Below are 17,454 nucleotides of genomic sequence, written 5' to 3'. Positions count from 1 at the left end.
TTTCTATCTTTGCCCATTAGATCATAAAGTGCTTGAGGATAGACTTTCATGTTTTTATTTCTAGTAACTAGCTCAGTGCCTTGCATATAGTTTGGGTCCTTATGGTTGAATTGAATAATATAGAGGGGGATTTTTTGAATTGAATTTGAATTGGTGGGTTTCTATAACAGTTATGTAACTGTTAGATACTTAACTCTGCTCTTATTTAATGCATTAATAATATGCATCTGGTTGATTGATGTTAACCATTTATTTTAAATGTTCTGATAATAAACTGAGAGATTTAATAGGATTATACTATGCATTTTTTGTTCCCAACTTTAAAACATGTATATTATTTAATGTGCTTTGGCATGTTAAACTATAGTTCTTACAGGATTGGTAATTCTAATAGTGAGTAGGAAAATCAATATATTTGGAGTCAAGGTACTGACCCATGCAAAGTACCAGCAGAGTGACTTTGAATAACTCACTTAACCTTTATGAGCCTCTGTGTTCTTATTTATAAAATAGAGTAATTATAATTCTTATCTCATAGTGTTGATGTGAGAGAAATGCTTTGAAAACTCTAAGACGTTGCATAAATATGAATCATTATGTGAGAGGCAGCATAATGTAGTAAAAAGAATACTAAACTTGAAGCCGGGGGAACTGAGTTCAAATCCAAGCTCTGGATCACATCTGAACCTCAGTTACCTCTTCTACCAGATGGAGATAATAATACCTGTAATAAGCTACCTTTTCTGTTGTTTTGAGACTCAAATGAGAGAATTCATATAAAATGCTTTTGCAAACCTTAAAGCACTTTAAGCATCAGCTACTACTGCTACTATTATTATTTACATATTTCAAAGTAAACTCTGCATCAGCAAATAGATCTTCAAGTTAATTCTCACTGTGCTTTCCTAATACGTAACTATTTTCTTCTTTCTCAGCCAGCCTTCAGTCCTAATGAATGGATTACATTTTTAAACTGTACTATATGTGCTTAGTGTAGACCTTTATTATTTTTTTATATTTATTACACAGAAGTTAGCAACCAGTAGTTTTTAAAAATTATTCAACAAAGCATAAAGTATGTCACAGGGTAAAATTACTAACTATAATACTGTACTATATTTTGTAATTACTGTAACTTTAGCATTGAAGAAAGGATAGCTGAATGATAAATTGTGAAAGTCACATACTAGATAGTTTAATGTAATGCCTACTTCCCCATAGATAATGACATTGTCAGTTAAAATAAGACTAGTTAAGACAGATTGACAGGAGGAACTGTTCTTGGTTTTGTAAGTGCACATTTACACTTAAATAGGTTGATAGGTACTTTAATCCAACTTAAATTGTAATAGCTGGTTTACCTTGAATTTTAATGCCTATCTGTAATATAAATATATAGATACTTATTTCTACCATTTGTGCTACTGGGTTAATAAAATTTGGTTCCTTCTCCTGCAATTAAACAATCCTTCTGTTATCATAATGGTGCATGTATGATTGGTTTGTTTGATTTTATTACCTCAAACAACTTAGCAAGATTACTGGGAAAACCTCTTTTTTCCATCTTTTCTGGGCCTTTAGATAGTGTGACAAAATTAGAGTGTCAAGTCTGAGGATCTATTCAGCCTTGTGAGCAATGACAGTTGTGCCAGTCAGATACAGTGAGTACCCAAGCAGTAGCAGCATTGTCTAGCCTGGGAACTCCACAGCTGTTAATCGTGCTATTGTTGTAGAGTGTCACTACCATGTGTTTTTTGATTGAAGAAAGCCTACAGCAATATGTCTGCCACCAGAATCCTTTAGAAATAATTACAGCTACTGACCTTCTTTCAGGCTATTTTCATAAAATGTTTTCTAGTGAATGTAAAGTTTAGGAGAGTAATCCTGTTGAATACAAAGTTAAAGTGAATGTTCATGTATTGCAGGAACAATTTTTCAGAGAACAATTGCACAAAACAGTCTAGTCATGTATTCTAATGTAGAGCCTTCTCTTTGGGTTAGTAATACTAAAAACCCTAATAACATATAAGCTGTATAATTGAGAGAAGCCATTATAGCTTTAAAAGTGACTCCTTTAAAATTAGAATTAGATTGGAATATATTGAAGTTTATTGAAAAATATCAGCTACTACAATTATTTTTTAGTGTTTTCTTATTTCAAATTGTTGGGGTTTCATGTTAAAATTTTTCTTTCAATAAGTATTTCTAGTTTTCTTCATTTGTTTTTTGATTACAGATCTAATTTCTTTACTATCATTGTTTTCAACATTTTCTCAATACCTCTATATTTTTAAAAAATAACTACAAATGAGGCATCTTTTAAAATCAGAAAGTTTCAGTTACTCAATTGAAATTATGCTTAGCAGTTATTCTGATGCTTGAGAGACTGTTTAAATGCAGGGCTTTAAAATAGTTTGGATCCTGCCATGAACTCATTAATTAATGTGTTAGTTGACCAAAGGCTGTGGTTTTTTTTTTTTAACCTAATTTTCAAAAGCTCAAATCACAACAAAGAGGGTTGCTTATTCGGCCTATGAACATTTTTATAGCACTCAGCTTAGTGAATTACATATTGATTAGAGTATTTTGTGTGTTATTAGTTTTTAAGGATCAAGATTAGGGAGTATTAGTTCACAAGTTGTCACACGCTCAAAAGGTGAACATATTATTTAGTTTTAAATTATTTCAAACCTTTCAATATTTTTATTTGCACATAGCTAAACATCTTGATCAGATTATAAGATCTTAATTAGTTTTTGATAATTTAGATAATGGACAGGCTGAAAAATTAATTGAGTAGTTTGAATTGTAAAAAATATTTTAAATTATTTAATATATACAATTCAAAATTTAATTTTTGTGAGTTTCAGATTTAAACAGCCCGTATTAATGAAGTTTTTACTGTGTTGAAAATTTCTTTGACATAGAGACTTCCCTGGGGTAGTATAATAATATATTCAGAATTATGTTTAAGCTAAATATAGTTATGATCTTCAATATACTTCTGAAAAAACTAGTTACTGAGATTTATGTGAGATCTGCTATTGTAGGCCATTGACTGTAATTCATAAATGAAACTCAATTTCAGAATAAGAAGAAATCCTTTAATATATTGAATAGCTGCTATATGAGAAAACATGGGCCTGGATTGCCTAGGATAAAGTGGACTAGTTGTGAATTGCTAGCTACTGAATTCTTTAGTGGAGGAGAATAGGTTAGAAAATCATTTATTAAGCACCTACTGCTAAATGAAGGATATAGAAATATAAGTAAACAAAAGAGCCTTTCCTTCAAAGAGCTTACATTAATTATAATAGGGGAAACAACACATCAAGTAGTAGTGGGGAACATAGAAGCATATATATCAATGGGAAGAAACATGGTGGCTCATGTCTAAGCTGCAGCTTACTCATCAAAAGCCCAGTATGTCAGGAAGGGAGGTTGGAGTGCCAGTAGTAGGTGAAGGTTGGAAGTAGAATGCAGTCATATGGTGGCTGTGGTGTATCAAGATAAGTCTGGATCCAGGCTAAATAATGTAATAGAAATGAACCAATCATTACAGGATTCTGGGGCAGGACAAAGATGGAGTAACTAAACTGATAAAATAAAAATGATTTTCAAGTATAAAAGTAATTTTGAATTTCACAAATCTTATATTTCACACCAAGTCAAACCCTGCCAGTATTTTCACTTTACTATTGGTTCTAGGAATTAGCAGAGCTATAATTATGTAACTGGTGGGACTGCTGGGCTTGATTCAAGTGCCAACTTGACAAAAGATCACAGACCAACAAAGAGTTTAAGGGAACAGGCTATCCTTGAGAGGGAGATGATGGGAAGAGATGTAAGAGTCTCATGGACCTCATTCAACCCAGGAAGTTCTTGGTCAGTTTAAGAACTCCTTTGTCCACAGGCCAGCCAAATGCCTCGTCCCAAGAGTTTCTCAGGAGGCAAGATGTTCACCTGCTTGAGATAAACACTTTCTTTAAAAAAACAAAACAAAACAAAAAACCAGGCAAGGTAGCTAGGTGACGCAGTGGATAAAGCACTGGCCTTGAATTCAGGAGGACCTGAGTTCAAATTTGGCCTCAGATACTGTGTGACCCTGGGCAAGTCACTTAACCCTCATTGCCCTGAAATGGGGGGGGGGGGAGATAAACACTTTCTTCCCACCTGAACCCTGTCACCTGAGTTTCTAGAAACCCATTTAGAGCGTTGTCTCTCTTTATAGCTTACATAGAGTTGTTAATACCCCAAATGGATATATGAGTATGGAAAATGTGTGATGTGTAGAAATTTAAACATTATTGTTTATTTGATAGCCAGCAGTGACTTTAAGTAGACAATCTATCTCAATAACAACAAATGATTATTCATGTTTGTTAAGAGTACACTAAACCCTGATTAGTGAAATTTCCGATGGCTCTTTCTTGATTTAGACAATTGATATTCCTGATCTTCACTGGTGCTAATCAGCATAATACTTTGAATATTGTTTTAGAAGAATTTATATAACTAGGAATTGAAGAAACTGAAAAATAACTTGTCTCAAATTGAATTGTTTAAATATTTTTCATCAGTTCCATATATTACTTTCTTTAGCCATGGTTAAAAAACGATAAATCACTTTGAAATACTGAGCCCCAAACTTTTAAATTAAGAAAAAGCTCCTTCCTTTTTGGAAATACATTGATATTTTTAAACCACAAGGAAACTTCATAAAATGGTATGGGGGAGGAGCTGAAGAAATGAATACACCTTAAGAAATTGGGATTCATAAAAGTTTAGAGCTAAAGATTCATTTTAGAGATCATAATTTAACCTTTGTCCTTTGCACAAAAGGAAATTGAGGCCCCAAGAGGTTATGACGTCTCTTTTGAGACTCCTTTTACTATAGATGGATGAAAGGTTAGAAAGCTTATGAATGAATCTCTGCCAAATTTGACATACAATGGTGCCTCTATGGAGAAATACATTTTTATTCAGAAGAACAGAGTTCGTTATACAACAAACTAGACTGTGTCTATTTGAAGAAATTCAAGCCTTACATTTTATCATCTTAAAATACTGGATTTGTTTTACAGAGAATACAAACTGGCATTCTAAAAGCATTTAATAATCCAACTACTAAAACTGCAGATGAGGAAACTAGAAAAAAAATCAAAGGTATGCTGACTCCTTTATTGTCATAGTTATGTAATCTGTAGCATTATCGTAAAAATAATTAGTGCATTCCTCAAAATTTCTTTTTTAAATTGATTATTATAGAGACTAAATCTCCATACTAGCTTAGTTTTTGTGTTAGAGTACTGCCATCTAGTGTTTGAATAGAATAACTGAGACTAATTTTTCTCTCAACCCATTTTTAACATTTTTTGTGTTCTCAAGCTGAATTTTCTCTCTGAAATCTTTCATGTTGTACCTTTATAAACCCACAATATCAAAATCTTCCTCACATTTGAAATTTAATTATGATGACTTTCAAAAACTGAGGAAATCATTCAAGTAATTTGATTTAGATGGGAGTTTATGAATCATTCACTGTTAGTAACTTGAATGTTCCTAAATAAAATGACATTTAAGAAATTCAATTTAAATCATTATCATTTCCCACATATTAAAGATTTGTTATAGCAGGCCTCATTTTATCAGATAGAAAAGGATCCCTGCAAGCTGCATATTGACTTAGAAAACCACAAATTAACATTGTCTCTGTTGTATTTTATATATATATATATGGTTTTGTTTTTGTTTTTGTTTTTAGTGAGGCAGTTGGGGTTAAGTGACTTGCCCAGGGTCACACAGCTAGTAAGTGTTAAGTGTCTGAGGCCGGATTTGAACCCAGGTACTCCTGACTCCAGGGCTGGTGCTCTATCCACTGCACCACCTAGCTGCCCCTGTTGTATTATATTTTAATTTATTTTGTTAAATATTTCCCAATTACATTTTAATCTGCTTCAAGGTACCGTGAAGAGTTGGGTCATTTCCTTGCAGCCATTCTAGTTTAATGCCTCTGGTGTAGTGGATAGAGAACTTATGAAATTGTGGGTCACAACCCCATATGGAGTCCTGTAGCTGAATGTGGGGGTCACAAAAAATTTGACAACAGTAAAAGGTTATATATACCTATATATTCAGGGTCACTTAAATATTTCTCAGGCGAAAAGTGGCCATGAGTGGGAAAAGTTTAAGAAGCCCCATTTGGGACTACCTGCATTCATGTTCTACCTTTGACACATACTGGCTGTGTAATCCTTTGGCTTAGCAGTTAACCTCCCAATGCCCCAACCAACTTCATAAGACTGGAAGTTACAGAAAAGTTGCTAATCTGTATCATTGGAAGGAATTTCCTCCCCAGGAGTCTACACTAATGAAATTACAGAGCCAGATCAAATTTATCTCTCTATCAATCCATCTTTTTGTATACCTATCTCTATATGTCTGTTTTTGTGTCTCTCTGTTTATTTCTTTAGATGTCTGTCTACATAAATACATTCATATATATGATGTGTGTTTTTAGATAGGTTTCTCATGTAACAAACAAACTTTCTTCTCCCTCCTTAAAAATTTCTTTCTGTTTTTAAAGAATTATCCCAAAATAAGTTTATTTTCATGATGTGACACTGTTCTAAAGATTTATGTGAAATATGGAAAGTATGGGTCCTAGAAGAGTGGAAATATAGGTATAGAAATATGCCTGTTATAATTTTTAAAAATTTGTATTCTTACATTTCTAAGTAAATACAAAATAGTAACAGTCAATTGCATATTTTAGTGCCTAATAAAATAGTAATTGTACTTGGGTATTTTACTGCTTAAACTGGCAAATAGAGAAGAAATTCAGAAAGTTTGGGAAGAGTAGTTAGATGTGAATAATGCTAGTATTTATTTTCAGCAAATAGGTTTAATTAAATACAGTTTATCATTTTTTTTATCTGTTGCCATTAACTCTTCAGAAATTAACCCTTTAAAATTCTGTCAAAATTGAGGGGAGGAAGATTATCATATATATTTATAATAGAAAGTAAATACTGTTCTGATTATGTTTGAATGAAATTAAATTATTTTTATTGATGTTACATATGTTTTCAAATTTAAAAAACTATTTTGCAGCATATGGAAGAGAGGGAGTGAAGATGAACTTCATAGATAGGATCTTTGTTGGTGAATTGACTAGCACAGTCATGTGTGAGGAATGCGAAAATGTAGGTATTTTGGAATTCACTTCATTGTGGAATCAATTCTATATTGGTTTTATCATTGTTTTGTTTTAGCTGTAACTTGGGCAAAATGTATTAATGAAGAATTACTTCATAATAGCTTAGTCTCTTCTAAAATGTGTTATTCTCCATTCCTAGATGCTTATCTTGTTTTCTAGAGTATGAATATAAAAATCATTTTAGACCCATATAAACACTTGCTTTTTCCCCCACTGTGCTTTTACATGTTTTTTCCATTTGATCCTGAAAACAAGCCTGTAAGGGTAGGGGATTGGATTGGAGTGGGAAGAATATTGTATGAATAATAGGTCTGGTACTGTTGTAATAGCCTGAAATAAAATATTAATTTAAAATACTAATATTGAAGTAAAATATTAATTTAAAAATATTATTTATATTTTTCTTCCATTGAAGTATAAAATTATATTAACCAACAGGCACCCGTTAATGACATAAAAAGACGTTTCCTTTGATCCAACTTATTGATTTTCTTTCCATTAAATTCTGGTTTGGGGGGAGGTTGGGGGGGTGGTTAGTGAGGCAATTGGGGTTAAGTGACTTGCCCAGGGTCACACAGCTAGTAAGTGTTAAGTGTCTGAGGCCAGATTTGAACTCAGGTACTCCTGACTCCAGGGCCGGTGCTCTATCCACTGCGCCACCTAGCTGCCCCTCCATTAAATTCTAATACTGGATTTGGTTTTCATTTTTAATTCAAATGCCATACTTAGTTTTCTTACCTGGAAAATTCTGATTGAGTAATCTCATAGGCTTCCTATTGCTTGGTAATTCTTATTTTAATATCTGGACCTATTTATAAATTTTTTATTGCCATCGTGGAACTTTGAAAAATTAGAGGTTTGAATTGGTAATGTTTTATAATGGTAGAATAGGCCAAAAATGCTGGCACATTTTCCAATGTACCTACTTTTGAAAAAAGTATTATGTATTATATTCCATGATATCCTGTCACATTTAAGTCTAATGTGTCATCATGGCATCATTTGAAATTTTTAGAATATATTTTTTGGATATTCTTGAGAAAGAAAAAACAATTGTTCTTATTTTTTTTGCTGGGTTTTCTTTCATGCAAAATACATTTCTCTCTTTGTAACATCTTTAATCAAGGGCATTTTGAACTTGCCAAGATAATTGGTTTTTTATTAAATGTTATGTCCTTTAAGATAACTTCAAATATCATTAAAATTTTACAGTACCATACATTTAAACTTTTTTCATCATTTGAAAGTTTTTTCTATATTATTGCTGATTCAGCATTCTGAACTGTTATTTAGGTTCTAATTAATTTCAGTCGTTTTAATGGCATAATTTTAGTTATTTCTTTAAAAACAAAAACCTCAAAATATTTGTTCAAGAATTTTACTATATTTATACTTTGTTTAGTCTTCTCTTACTTTTCTTTTCTCAAAGATATCAGCCATGAAAGAACCTTTCATCGATCTTTCACTTCCTATAATAGAAGAACGGGTAAGAAAAAAAAAGAAAATTACTAAGATTCTCTAAGTAGCATTTTAGTTGTTTAGATGCCTAAAGCAAATAATAATAAAATAGAAGATTTTTTTTTTAATTAATGTTGGGGCAGCTAGGTAGAGCAGTAGATAGACCACCAGCCCTGAAGTCTATAGGATTTGAGTTTAAATTCAGTCTCAGACACTTGACATTTACAAGCTGTGTGACCTTGGGCAAGTCACCTAACCCCAACTGCTTCACCAAAAAAAACCACTAAGGAGTTTTTTAAATCCACTATGCTTATTACTTAAGTTATTGGGATTGGCGTGAAAGAGAAGGGATAATTTTGTGTTTCGAGTGAATATAAGAACAAAATGGAGATTTTTAAGAGTTATTTGCTATAGTTTGTTTATATGTGGATCTACCTAGGTGTCAAAACCTGTTCCATTGGGAAAAATGAATAAATGCAAGAGTTTACAAGAGGCAGCCTTAGATCAGTACAACTGTACTACTACTACCACTACTACTACTACTACAATGAATAATCATCTAAAAAGTACTAGGAAACACTCCTTAACTAAAGACAAGGTAAGCTAAGATTATATGCATTTAGTATGTATGTTTATTTTTGTTCATTTAAAATATGTACAAATAAGATATTTAATATGAAGTTATTAATTTTAGCATGTATGTATATTACTGGATTTTATTTACTCATAATTTCATGGTACTATTTCCATCAGGGCTAGAGATGGGATACACAGCATTGTACCTCATGCCAGTTCTCTGGTAATAATAAAGCACTTTGTGCCGTGCAGCCTTTAAGAAGGCCTTCGCCTTGCCTTTGTCTCATGTTGCCTGTGTGAACCTGGACAAATCACTTACCTTCTCAGTCCCTCCAACCATCTCTTTAAGATGAGCAGTTACCAATAAGCTTGTGTTGTTGAAAGGAGTTTGCAGACTGGGGAGTTCCTTATACTGATGAAATCTAGGTTTTTTCCTTCCTCACACCCCCTTTTGTTGGATATAACTTGCATGGACCTAAAAGTTGTCTTTTTTTGTAACTTTTTTTTTTTTTTGGCGGGGCAGTGGGGGTTAAGTGACTTGCCCAGGGTCACACAGCTAGTAAGTGTCAAGTGTCTGAGGCCGGATTTGAACTCAGGTACTCCTGAATCCAGGTCTGGTGCTTTATCCACTTCGCCACCTAGCCGCCCCCTGTAACTTTTTTAAAAAATTACTTTAATAGGTCACCTTGTTACCAAAATGGTCATTGCCATTTTTATAGTAGGTGAAATGTAGTAAATAAGATACTAATTTAGGAAAGCTCTGTACATTTAGATAGTTATTACATATAAATTAGTGTCCTGATAACCAGTGTTACTTCTTAGCCTTCTAGGTTGTATTCATGATTAAATTACAGGTGATGTGGTGTTGGCTAAAATAGGCGGTACTATTTACTAAATATGAAATTTTATAGAAATTAAACCAATATAAGGAGAATATTCCGTGTTCTACTGAGTCTTCCGTGGCCTAGGAGTTTGTAAAGCACAGTTCTAACCTTTTAATATGGTTCATATCAATGTTGGCACAATATAGTCTAATTCTGTAACACACAGGACCCACCTCAGAAACAACAAAAAAATAGTTTTTTTTCCCTTAGATAATGATTCCATTACTAATTGGCTTTTGGGAAGCAACAAAGCAAAAAGCTGAAGTTGCTTGTTTATTGTCTTTAAATAAGTTTTAATTGACGTCTTCTCTTTTTTACATCATAGTTATCCTCAACATCCCTCTCCCTCCCTGAGAGCCATCTCATGTGCTTGCTTGTTTTTAATCATTCTAAAAACAAACTTTTTATAGTATTATCTTTATGAAACAAAAAATTGAACAAAACATTTTAATCAGTATTTTCTTTTTATAAATGTTTGTAATATTGATAAGGCAATTATTGTTTTGACATATTGTTAATTTGCCTGATATTTTTAAACACTCAGCAAGTATGCATACTTTTGGGGGGGGCGGGGCAATGGGGGTTAAGTGACTTGCCCAGGGTCACACAGCTAGTAAGTGTCAAGTGTCTGAGGCCGGATTTGAACTCAGGTACTCTTGAATCCAGGGCCGGTGCTTTATCCACTGTGCCACCTAGCTGCCCCAAGTATGCATACTTTTAATCTGTATGTTTTAAAACATACATATGTATTTAAATTTCTAACTTCGGATTAAGTCCAATTAAAATACAAAGTTAATGCGTTTAATTAAAGTTCGTGTAAATAGAAGAGACAGATTCTTTTTTGGAAATTTCCTCCAATATGATAATTTACTGGGAGGCACTGTCATATGGTGGAAAGAACACTGGGTTAGGCATCAGAGGATTGAGATTCAGATACTACCTCTTTTGTTTACTACTCGTGACCTTAGACAAGTCACTTAACTATCCTAGGCTTCAGTTTCTTTATTTGTAAAATGAGGGAGTAGAGTTGGACTAGGTGACCTGAGGTACCTTCTAGTACCTGATCTGTGAGCATTCTCAGTTGAATGAACAAAGATAAAGCACAATTCTAATAAAACCTCACAAATTTAAAACAAGGGGAAAAGGCTACTTCCTAAATGATTACTTCTTGGGTTTTTTTTTTGGTTTTTTTTTTTGCAGGGCAATGGGGTTTAAGTGACTTGCCCAGGGTCACACAGCTAGTAAGTTTCTGAGGCTGGGTTTGAACTCAGGTCCTCCTGAATCCAAGGCTAGTGCCTTATCCATTGCGCCACCTAGCTGCCCCCTAAATGATTACTTCTTAATCCAAAGCTTTTAAGAAAATTAACTAGAATTTAACTAGGAGTTGAGGAAGTATATGAGGGATTGTGTTCTGGACCTGTGTGTCTCTATCAATGTGGAAGAGATAAGAAAGATAGAAAGGGGGGCAGCTAGATAGCGCAGTGGATAGAGCACTGGCCCTGGAGTCAGGAGTACCTGAGTTCAAATCCGGCCTCAGACGCTTGACACTTACTAGCTGTGTGACCCTGGGCAAGTCACTTAACCCCAATTGCCTCACTTTAAAAAAAAAGAAAGAAAGAAAGATAGAAAGGTAAAATAGCAGAGTGGGTAGACTGCTTGGATTCATATCCCATCTCTGACACATTCGTCCTTTCTCTGTTTCTCAGGGTGAGTCCCTTAACTTCCTCTGTGCAAGTCAGACTGATACTCTTTTAGTTACAGATCAGTTGTCATTTTGCATTGGTAGAAGGAGTTTCTTCACTAGGAATTTTTCCAGTCTAGATCAGAAAGATTTTTTTTTATAAAATCATATTTTTTATCTTTTATTCTACTTGATAGTTTGTTATCACATATGATAATAGTTAACATAAAATTAGCTAGTATACGTTAAGAAATTTAAACTTAGTGAAGAACTGTCCATTAATCTTTGGGGAATCTGTTTTAGGGGTTTTTTTTAAAATTTTTTTAAATTTATTTTTTTTGCGGGGCACTGGGGGTTAAGTGCCTTGCCCAGAGTCACACAGCTAGTAAGTGTCAAGTGTCTAAGGCTGGATTTGAACTCAGGAACTCCTGAATCCCGGGCCAGTGCTTTATCCACTGCGCCAACTAGCTGCCCCTGGGGAATCTGTTTTAGAAAGGCAGAATCAGAGCACGTGCGGTTTTTTCCCTGGTCACTAACTTTCTCAAGATATTTGCAAGAATTTCTGGCAGAATTATAAACTATCATTTTTATTTTAAAAGATATTTAATTTATTTTAAATTAATTTAAATATACCTCATTATTTTAATTGACCAATAACTATTTCTTCCAATTCTACATTTACAAATTAAATAATTCTGGTAAGATATATTGTTTATTTTTATCATGTCTGGACTGAGAGTTGATGATACTTTGTCTGGAATGCCTAAAAGTCTGCCTAAAAATAGGCAAATAATTAGATTTCTTGTTGCCTTTTTTGTTGTTGTTAATTATGTAGATTTCAAATACTTCTTGATTTCAGACTTATTACTCAATTACTTTTTTTCTTGCAACTTAAAAAAATAAAGAGGACACATTTTTTCATGGTTTGTAGATTTTTTTACCTTTTTTTTTTTTACTTGCTAAGTTGTACTACAACTTTCCTTTTAAAACCCTACAAAATCTAATATGAAGAATGACCAGGAATCATCAACAAAGAAATACACAAGAATAAATGAAGCCAAGCCAGAAGGACGGAGAGGGCATGGGAGAAAAAGCAAGCTGACAGCTGATGAAAAGAAAGGAAGAAGTACTGCTGTGGTAGAAAATAAATGTAAAAATAATAAGGGAAAGCCATATGAGTACAGAATTTTTATTGGAAAAAGGTGTAAGGCAAAAAATTATTAGCATAGGATAACAGAAAAATAGACATATTAAGGCATACATTGAACATTTACCACAATTGTAGAGTTTCTTCCTTTTCATTTTCCCCTTTTCCATGAAAAAAAAAAGTAATCCTTAGCATCAATTAATTCTTACTATATTTAGTCTATTGAAAAGTCTTCCTAGATGTATCTACTAACTAGAAGGCATTAATTTAAAGAGGAATTGGATAATTATAAGTCCAACATTATAGTGGAAAAAACACTACACTGAAACATCCAAGTTAAAATGATTCAGTTCAGTTTGTAGATTTTCTTCATCTTTTCTTTCACTGTGAGATTTTTTTTGTTTGTTTTTTTGTATCTCACAATTATAATTTATAGAATAGACCTGAAAAAGGAGAAAGAAGCCAGTTTGGCTAGTTAAAGCCTTTGGTTTAAATTCATTTGGGATTTTTTTTTTCTTTTCTTCCCCCCCCCCCCCATTTTGGATTTTTGAGGTGGGTTTTGCTTCTTTTATCCTTGTCACTGCCACAGTAAACAAAATTGTTTTTCATATTCTGGGTCATATTAGTAAAACTTGGACTGTTCTAAGATACAGACTTCTCCCTGATTTCTATCAGGTAGTCAACATTACATAATTTTAGGATTTGTGATAAACTTTTTCATTTTTAATTTTGGATTGGAAGTAATCATTGTATACCAACATTTTGCTGACTAATGCTTGGTAAGTTCTTATCTATCTTAAAATAATAATATTGAACTTCTAAAAAAATCAAGGAATTCACATATAGAAATTTCAGTTGCTGCAAATGGTATTTGTTGGAGAATAATAAGATGTTAGCAGATAATTTTAGAAAGTTTAACTACTACTGGAACCTAATTTTAAAGTCCATTTTTTTCCTTTCTTTCTCTGAAAACATCATATCAATTTATAGAATCAGCTAAATTATGAAAGAAGACTTGTAAGAAAATCATCATCTGGGGAAGAAGAGAAAAATCCTGTTATCATGCATCAGAAAAATGGAAACCTTGAAATAAATGGGGAGTCTTCAAATTTGTCCATAGGAGACACAAGTAGGGTGTCTGAGACTACAGCAAATGCAAGTCAGACTGATGGAAGTGAGAAAGAGCTCAGCCATTCTGAAAGCAGTGGTGATGCTGACAGTGAGGCTTCAGAATGTGAAAGTGCTTCAAAGCAAACTATTTCTGTTAGACCCAATAGTTTACCTTTTTTTCATGAAGGTGTTCCCACCCATTCATCAATAGTCCCTGAACTTCCATTTACAATTGCCAATGAGAGTGGTAAAGAAATGATTACTGAAGCCATTACCAAACTCAACTTAAGTGACACTGTAACTAGAGGTGCAGAGCTTAACAATGAACATCAGCTGTTAAATTTTTCAAGCAATTCATTATGTTCAGTGGAGAAGTACACATTATCCCATAACCCCCAGAATGCTTTCCAAACTCTTTCTCAGAGTTATACAACTTCTTCCAAAGAATGTTCAATTCAGTCCTGTCTCTACCAGTTTACATCTGTGGAATTACTAATGGGAAATAACAAGCTTTTATGTGAGAATTGTACCGAAAAGAAACAGATGTACCAAAAGAAAATCAACCCTAAAGGTAAACTCTTGGTCTAATTATTTCCTAACATTATTGTCTTATTCCTGTGTTAGATAATAAACTCTTTAAAAGAAAGAACTATATAATTTTTCCTATTTGTTACTCCAGCACCCTATAAGTAGCGGTTGTTAATAAGATTTGAAGTGAATTGATTGAATTACCCCCCTTAAATAAGATGAACCCTAAGACCTGTAGAACAAGTCAGAAAATATAACACAAAACATATTAAAAGATAAGAATCCATATGCTGTAGATAGTTGTCTAATTCTGGGAAAATACCAGTAATGTAGCTAAAATATGAAATATATAAATGATCACCTTAAGGTGCCTCCCAAATCTCATCGAGGTAACTAATAGGTGTAATGAATGGAAAGAGCACAGTATTTGGAGTCAAAAGACCGAGGTTTAAATCCTGTCTCTGTCCTATCTTGTTGACAAGCAGTTATCTGTGTTTAGGCTTCATTGTTCTTGTCCACAAAATGAAGATGTGGGACTGGATGACCTTCCACTTCTAAATCCTATGGTCCCATGACTCTATAAGACATAAACTAATGTAAGATAAGCTTTAAATTCATAAATTAAAACAAATCTTAAAAATACAATTCAAATGAACTAAAAACTAGATATTTTAGTGATCATTGAACAAAGATTGAATAAGAGGACTTGAAATTAAGAATATATTTCTGATTGGACCTGCTGATTTCCTAAGTGGATCAACTCATCAAGAATTTGGAGATGCCCCATGCAAATGGCTGTGTATCATGGATAAGAGGCTATGTGGCTGGCAGAATAGGATAACTGCAATTGGTCGTTCTTCTACATAAATCTCTTAGGAGTTTAATTAACATGAATCAGTCTTTGTAAAGTCTAAAAATTGTCTGAACCCTTCTCTGAATTGATAAAAAATAAATTTATAAACTTGGATTATTATCAGACCTCACTGTGTAGCTGCTCTATTGAAGGCCAGGTTGAAATGTACACTGCATTTACTCATTTATCACAACATCCTTTAAACATTTGTGTTTATAAAACATGAACATAAAAATCAATTTCCACTAGAATTTCCTTATGATTCTCTGTTGTCAAACCTTACCTGGTTCTGCCCATCCATTTTGAAAGAGATGGGTTTTCTGTAGTACAGATTTTAGTAGATACCTACTGTGTAACACGCAGAAATCTCAACAAGGAACACTTTCAGTTCACAATTTTATTTATTTTTTTAATTTTCAAAATTTTTTCAAATTGCATATAAAAATGTTTAACATTAATTTTTTTTAAAATTCATTCTGAATTCTCCCTCCCCTCCCACCACCCTCAAATGAGAAGACAAGCAATTTGATATAGGTAATACATGTGCAGTCATGCAAAACATTTCTATATTAGTCATGTTGTTAAAAAAAAAAGAAAGTAAAGTATACTTGGCTCTGTATTTATATTCCATCAGTTCTTTCTCTAGAGGTAGATAGTATTTTTCATCATGAGTCCTTTGAAATTGTCTTAGATCAGTGTATGAATACCTAATCATTCACAGTTGATCATCATGTACTGTTGCTGTTACTATATACAATATTCTCCTCCTGCTCACTTCATTTTGCATCAATTCATTTAAGTCTTTACAGGTTTTTCATAAAGCAAGAGATATTTAGTAATATTTTTTATAAACATGCATTTATTAAATACTGGATATGTGTCAGGTACTGTCCTAAGTACTAGGATATACAGTATTTTGAAGCAAGATAATTCTGTATAGCATATTCCAGCCACAAGGTAGTCTAGGACCTTAAGATTATAGGCATGGTTAAATTTTCCCTGGCGTTTTTGGGTGCTATAATGAACTGTGATATTGATTTAGAGTTTTGTGCAGATGTATTTAGTCTCATATTGAATAGCACAGAAAAGGTGGGATTTCAAGAGACAATGGAGTTCAAGATATTTGTTTAGTAAGAAATATTTATTTACTAAAAATGTGTTAAACAATTAGTGATATTTGTTATTTCAAAATAATATTACGTATTGCATTGTTTTAAGAGAAAGTTAAAAGTAAACATAAGACAAGCTTATAAAATGTTTTCATCAGGGGCAGCTAGGTGGTAGAGTGGATAGAGCACCAGCCCTGGAGTCAGGAGTACCTAAGTTCAAATCTGGCCTCAGACAATTGACACTTACTAGCTGTGTGACCCTGGGCAAATCACTTAACCCCAATTGCCTCACCAAAAAAAAAAAAAAAGTTTTCATCACCTGAGTCACTATGAAATGTTTGCAAATGTCTGTAGAACTTGATTTTAAGTGTTTGTTGCTGGTGCTATTTAATTCTTTTTTTGCATTTGTATTTTTTTCTAACTTTTTTATTTATACATTTTATTTTGATATCATTCATTTCAGAAGCAACAGTATTTCCATAGTTTCTTCCCATAAAAAAGTTAAGAAAAGTGTTTTAACCCCTGTTATTCTGGGACTAAGACAGGCTGTTGCATTTGACCAGAATTCTGTTCTCTTTCAGTGTTTTCTTAATTTATGTTTTGGTCGTTATGAATTTTGCTCTTTTGGTTCTTAGAGTTGTATTTTTATAGATTTTTCCAGTTCACTTTTAAAATTTTTGATAATGTATCACACTATGTGATCAGTACAGTAGTGAATAATTATATATTATATGATTAAATACAATTTTACAAATGCATTTTTAAAAATTTTATTTCATGCAGAAAAGAAGCCAGAAGGTGTGTATACCAATGCAAGGAAACAGTTGCTAATTTCTGCTGTTCCAGCCATTCTTATTCTCCATCTTAAAAGATTTCATCAGGTAAAAGT

At 32.9% G+C, this 17,454-nt stretch overlaps 1 protein-coding gene across 3 annotated transcripts in view; it reads left to right on the top strand.

The window, feature by feature from the left end:
- Positions 1–17,454, top strand: part of USP45 (ubiquitin specific peptidase 45) — a 90,109-nt gene that overhangs the window by 62,714 nt on the left and 9,941 nt on the right. For all 3 annotated transcript variants that reach the window (XM_044001355.1, XM_044001354.1, XM_044001356.1), the window contains 6 exons: positions 5,085–5,166; positions 7,114–7,205; positions 8,649–8,705; positions 9,117–9,275; positions 13,956–14,646; positions 17,349–17,446. In XM_044001355.1, the coding sequence (XP_043857290.1) occupies positions 5,085–5,166; positions 7,114–7,205; positions 8,649–8,705; positions 9,117–9,275; positions 13,956–14,646; positions 17,349–17,446 (1,179 nt within the window). The remainder of the gene's footprint in view (positions 1–5,084; positions 5,167–7,113; positions 7,206–8,648; positions 8,706–9,116; positions 9,276–13,955; positions 14,647–17,348; positions 17,447–17,454) is intronic.

This window comes from Dromiciops gliroides, chromosome 4 (assembly GCF_019393635.1).
Source record: "Dromiciops gliroides isolate mDroGli1 chromosome 4, mDroGli1.pri, whole genome shotgun sequence".
NCBI classification, from domain to species: Eukaryota; Metazoa; Chordata; class Mammalia; order Microbiotheria; family Microbiotheriidae; genus Dromiciops; species Dromiciops gliroides.
Note: the sequence above shows the minus strand (reverse complement) of the source record. Positions and strands in the feature narration are given on the sequence as shown.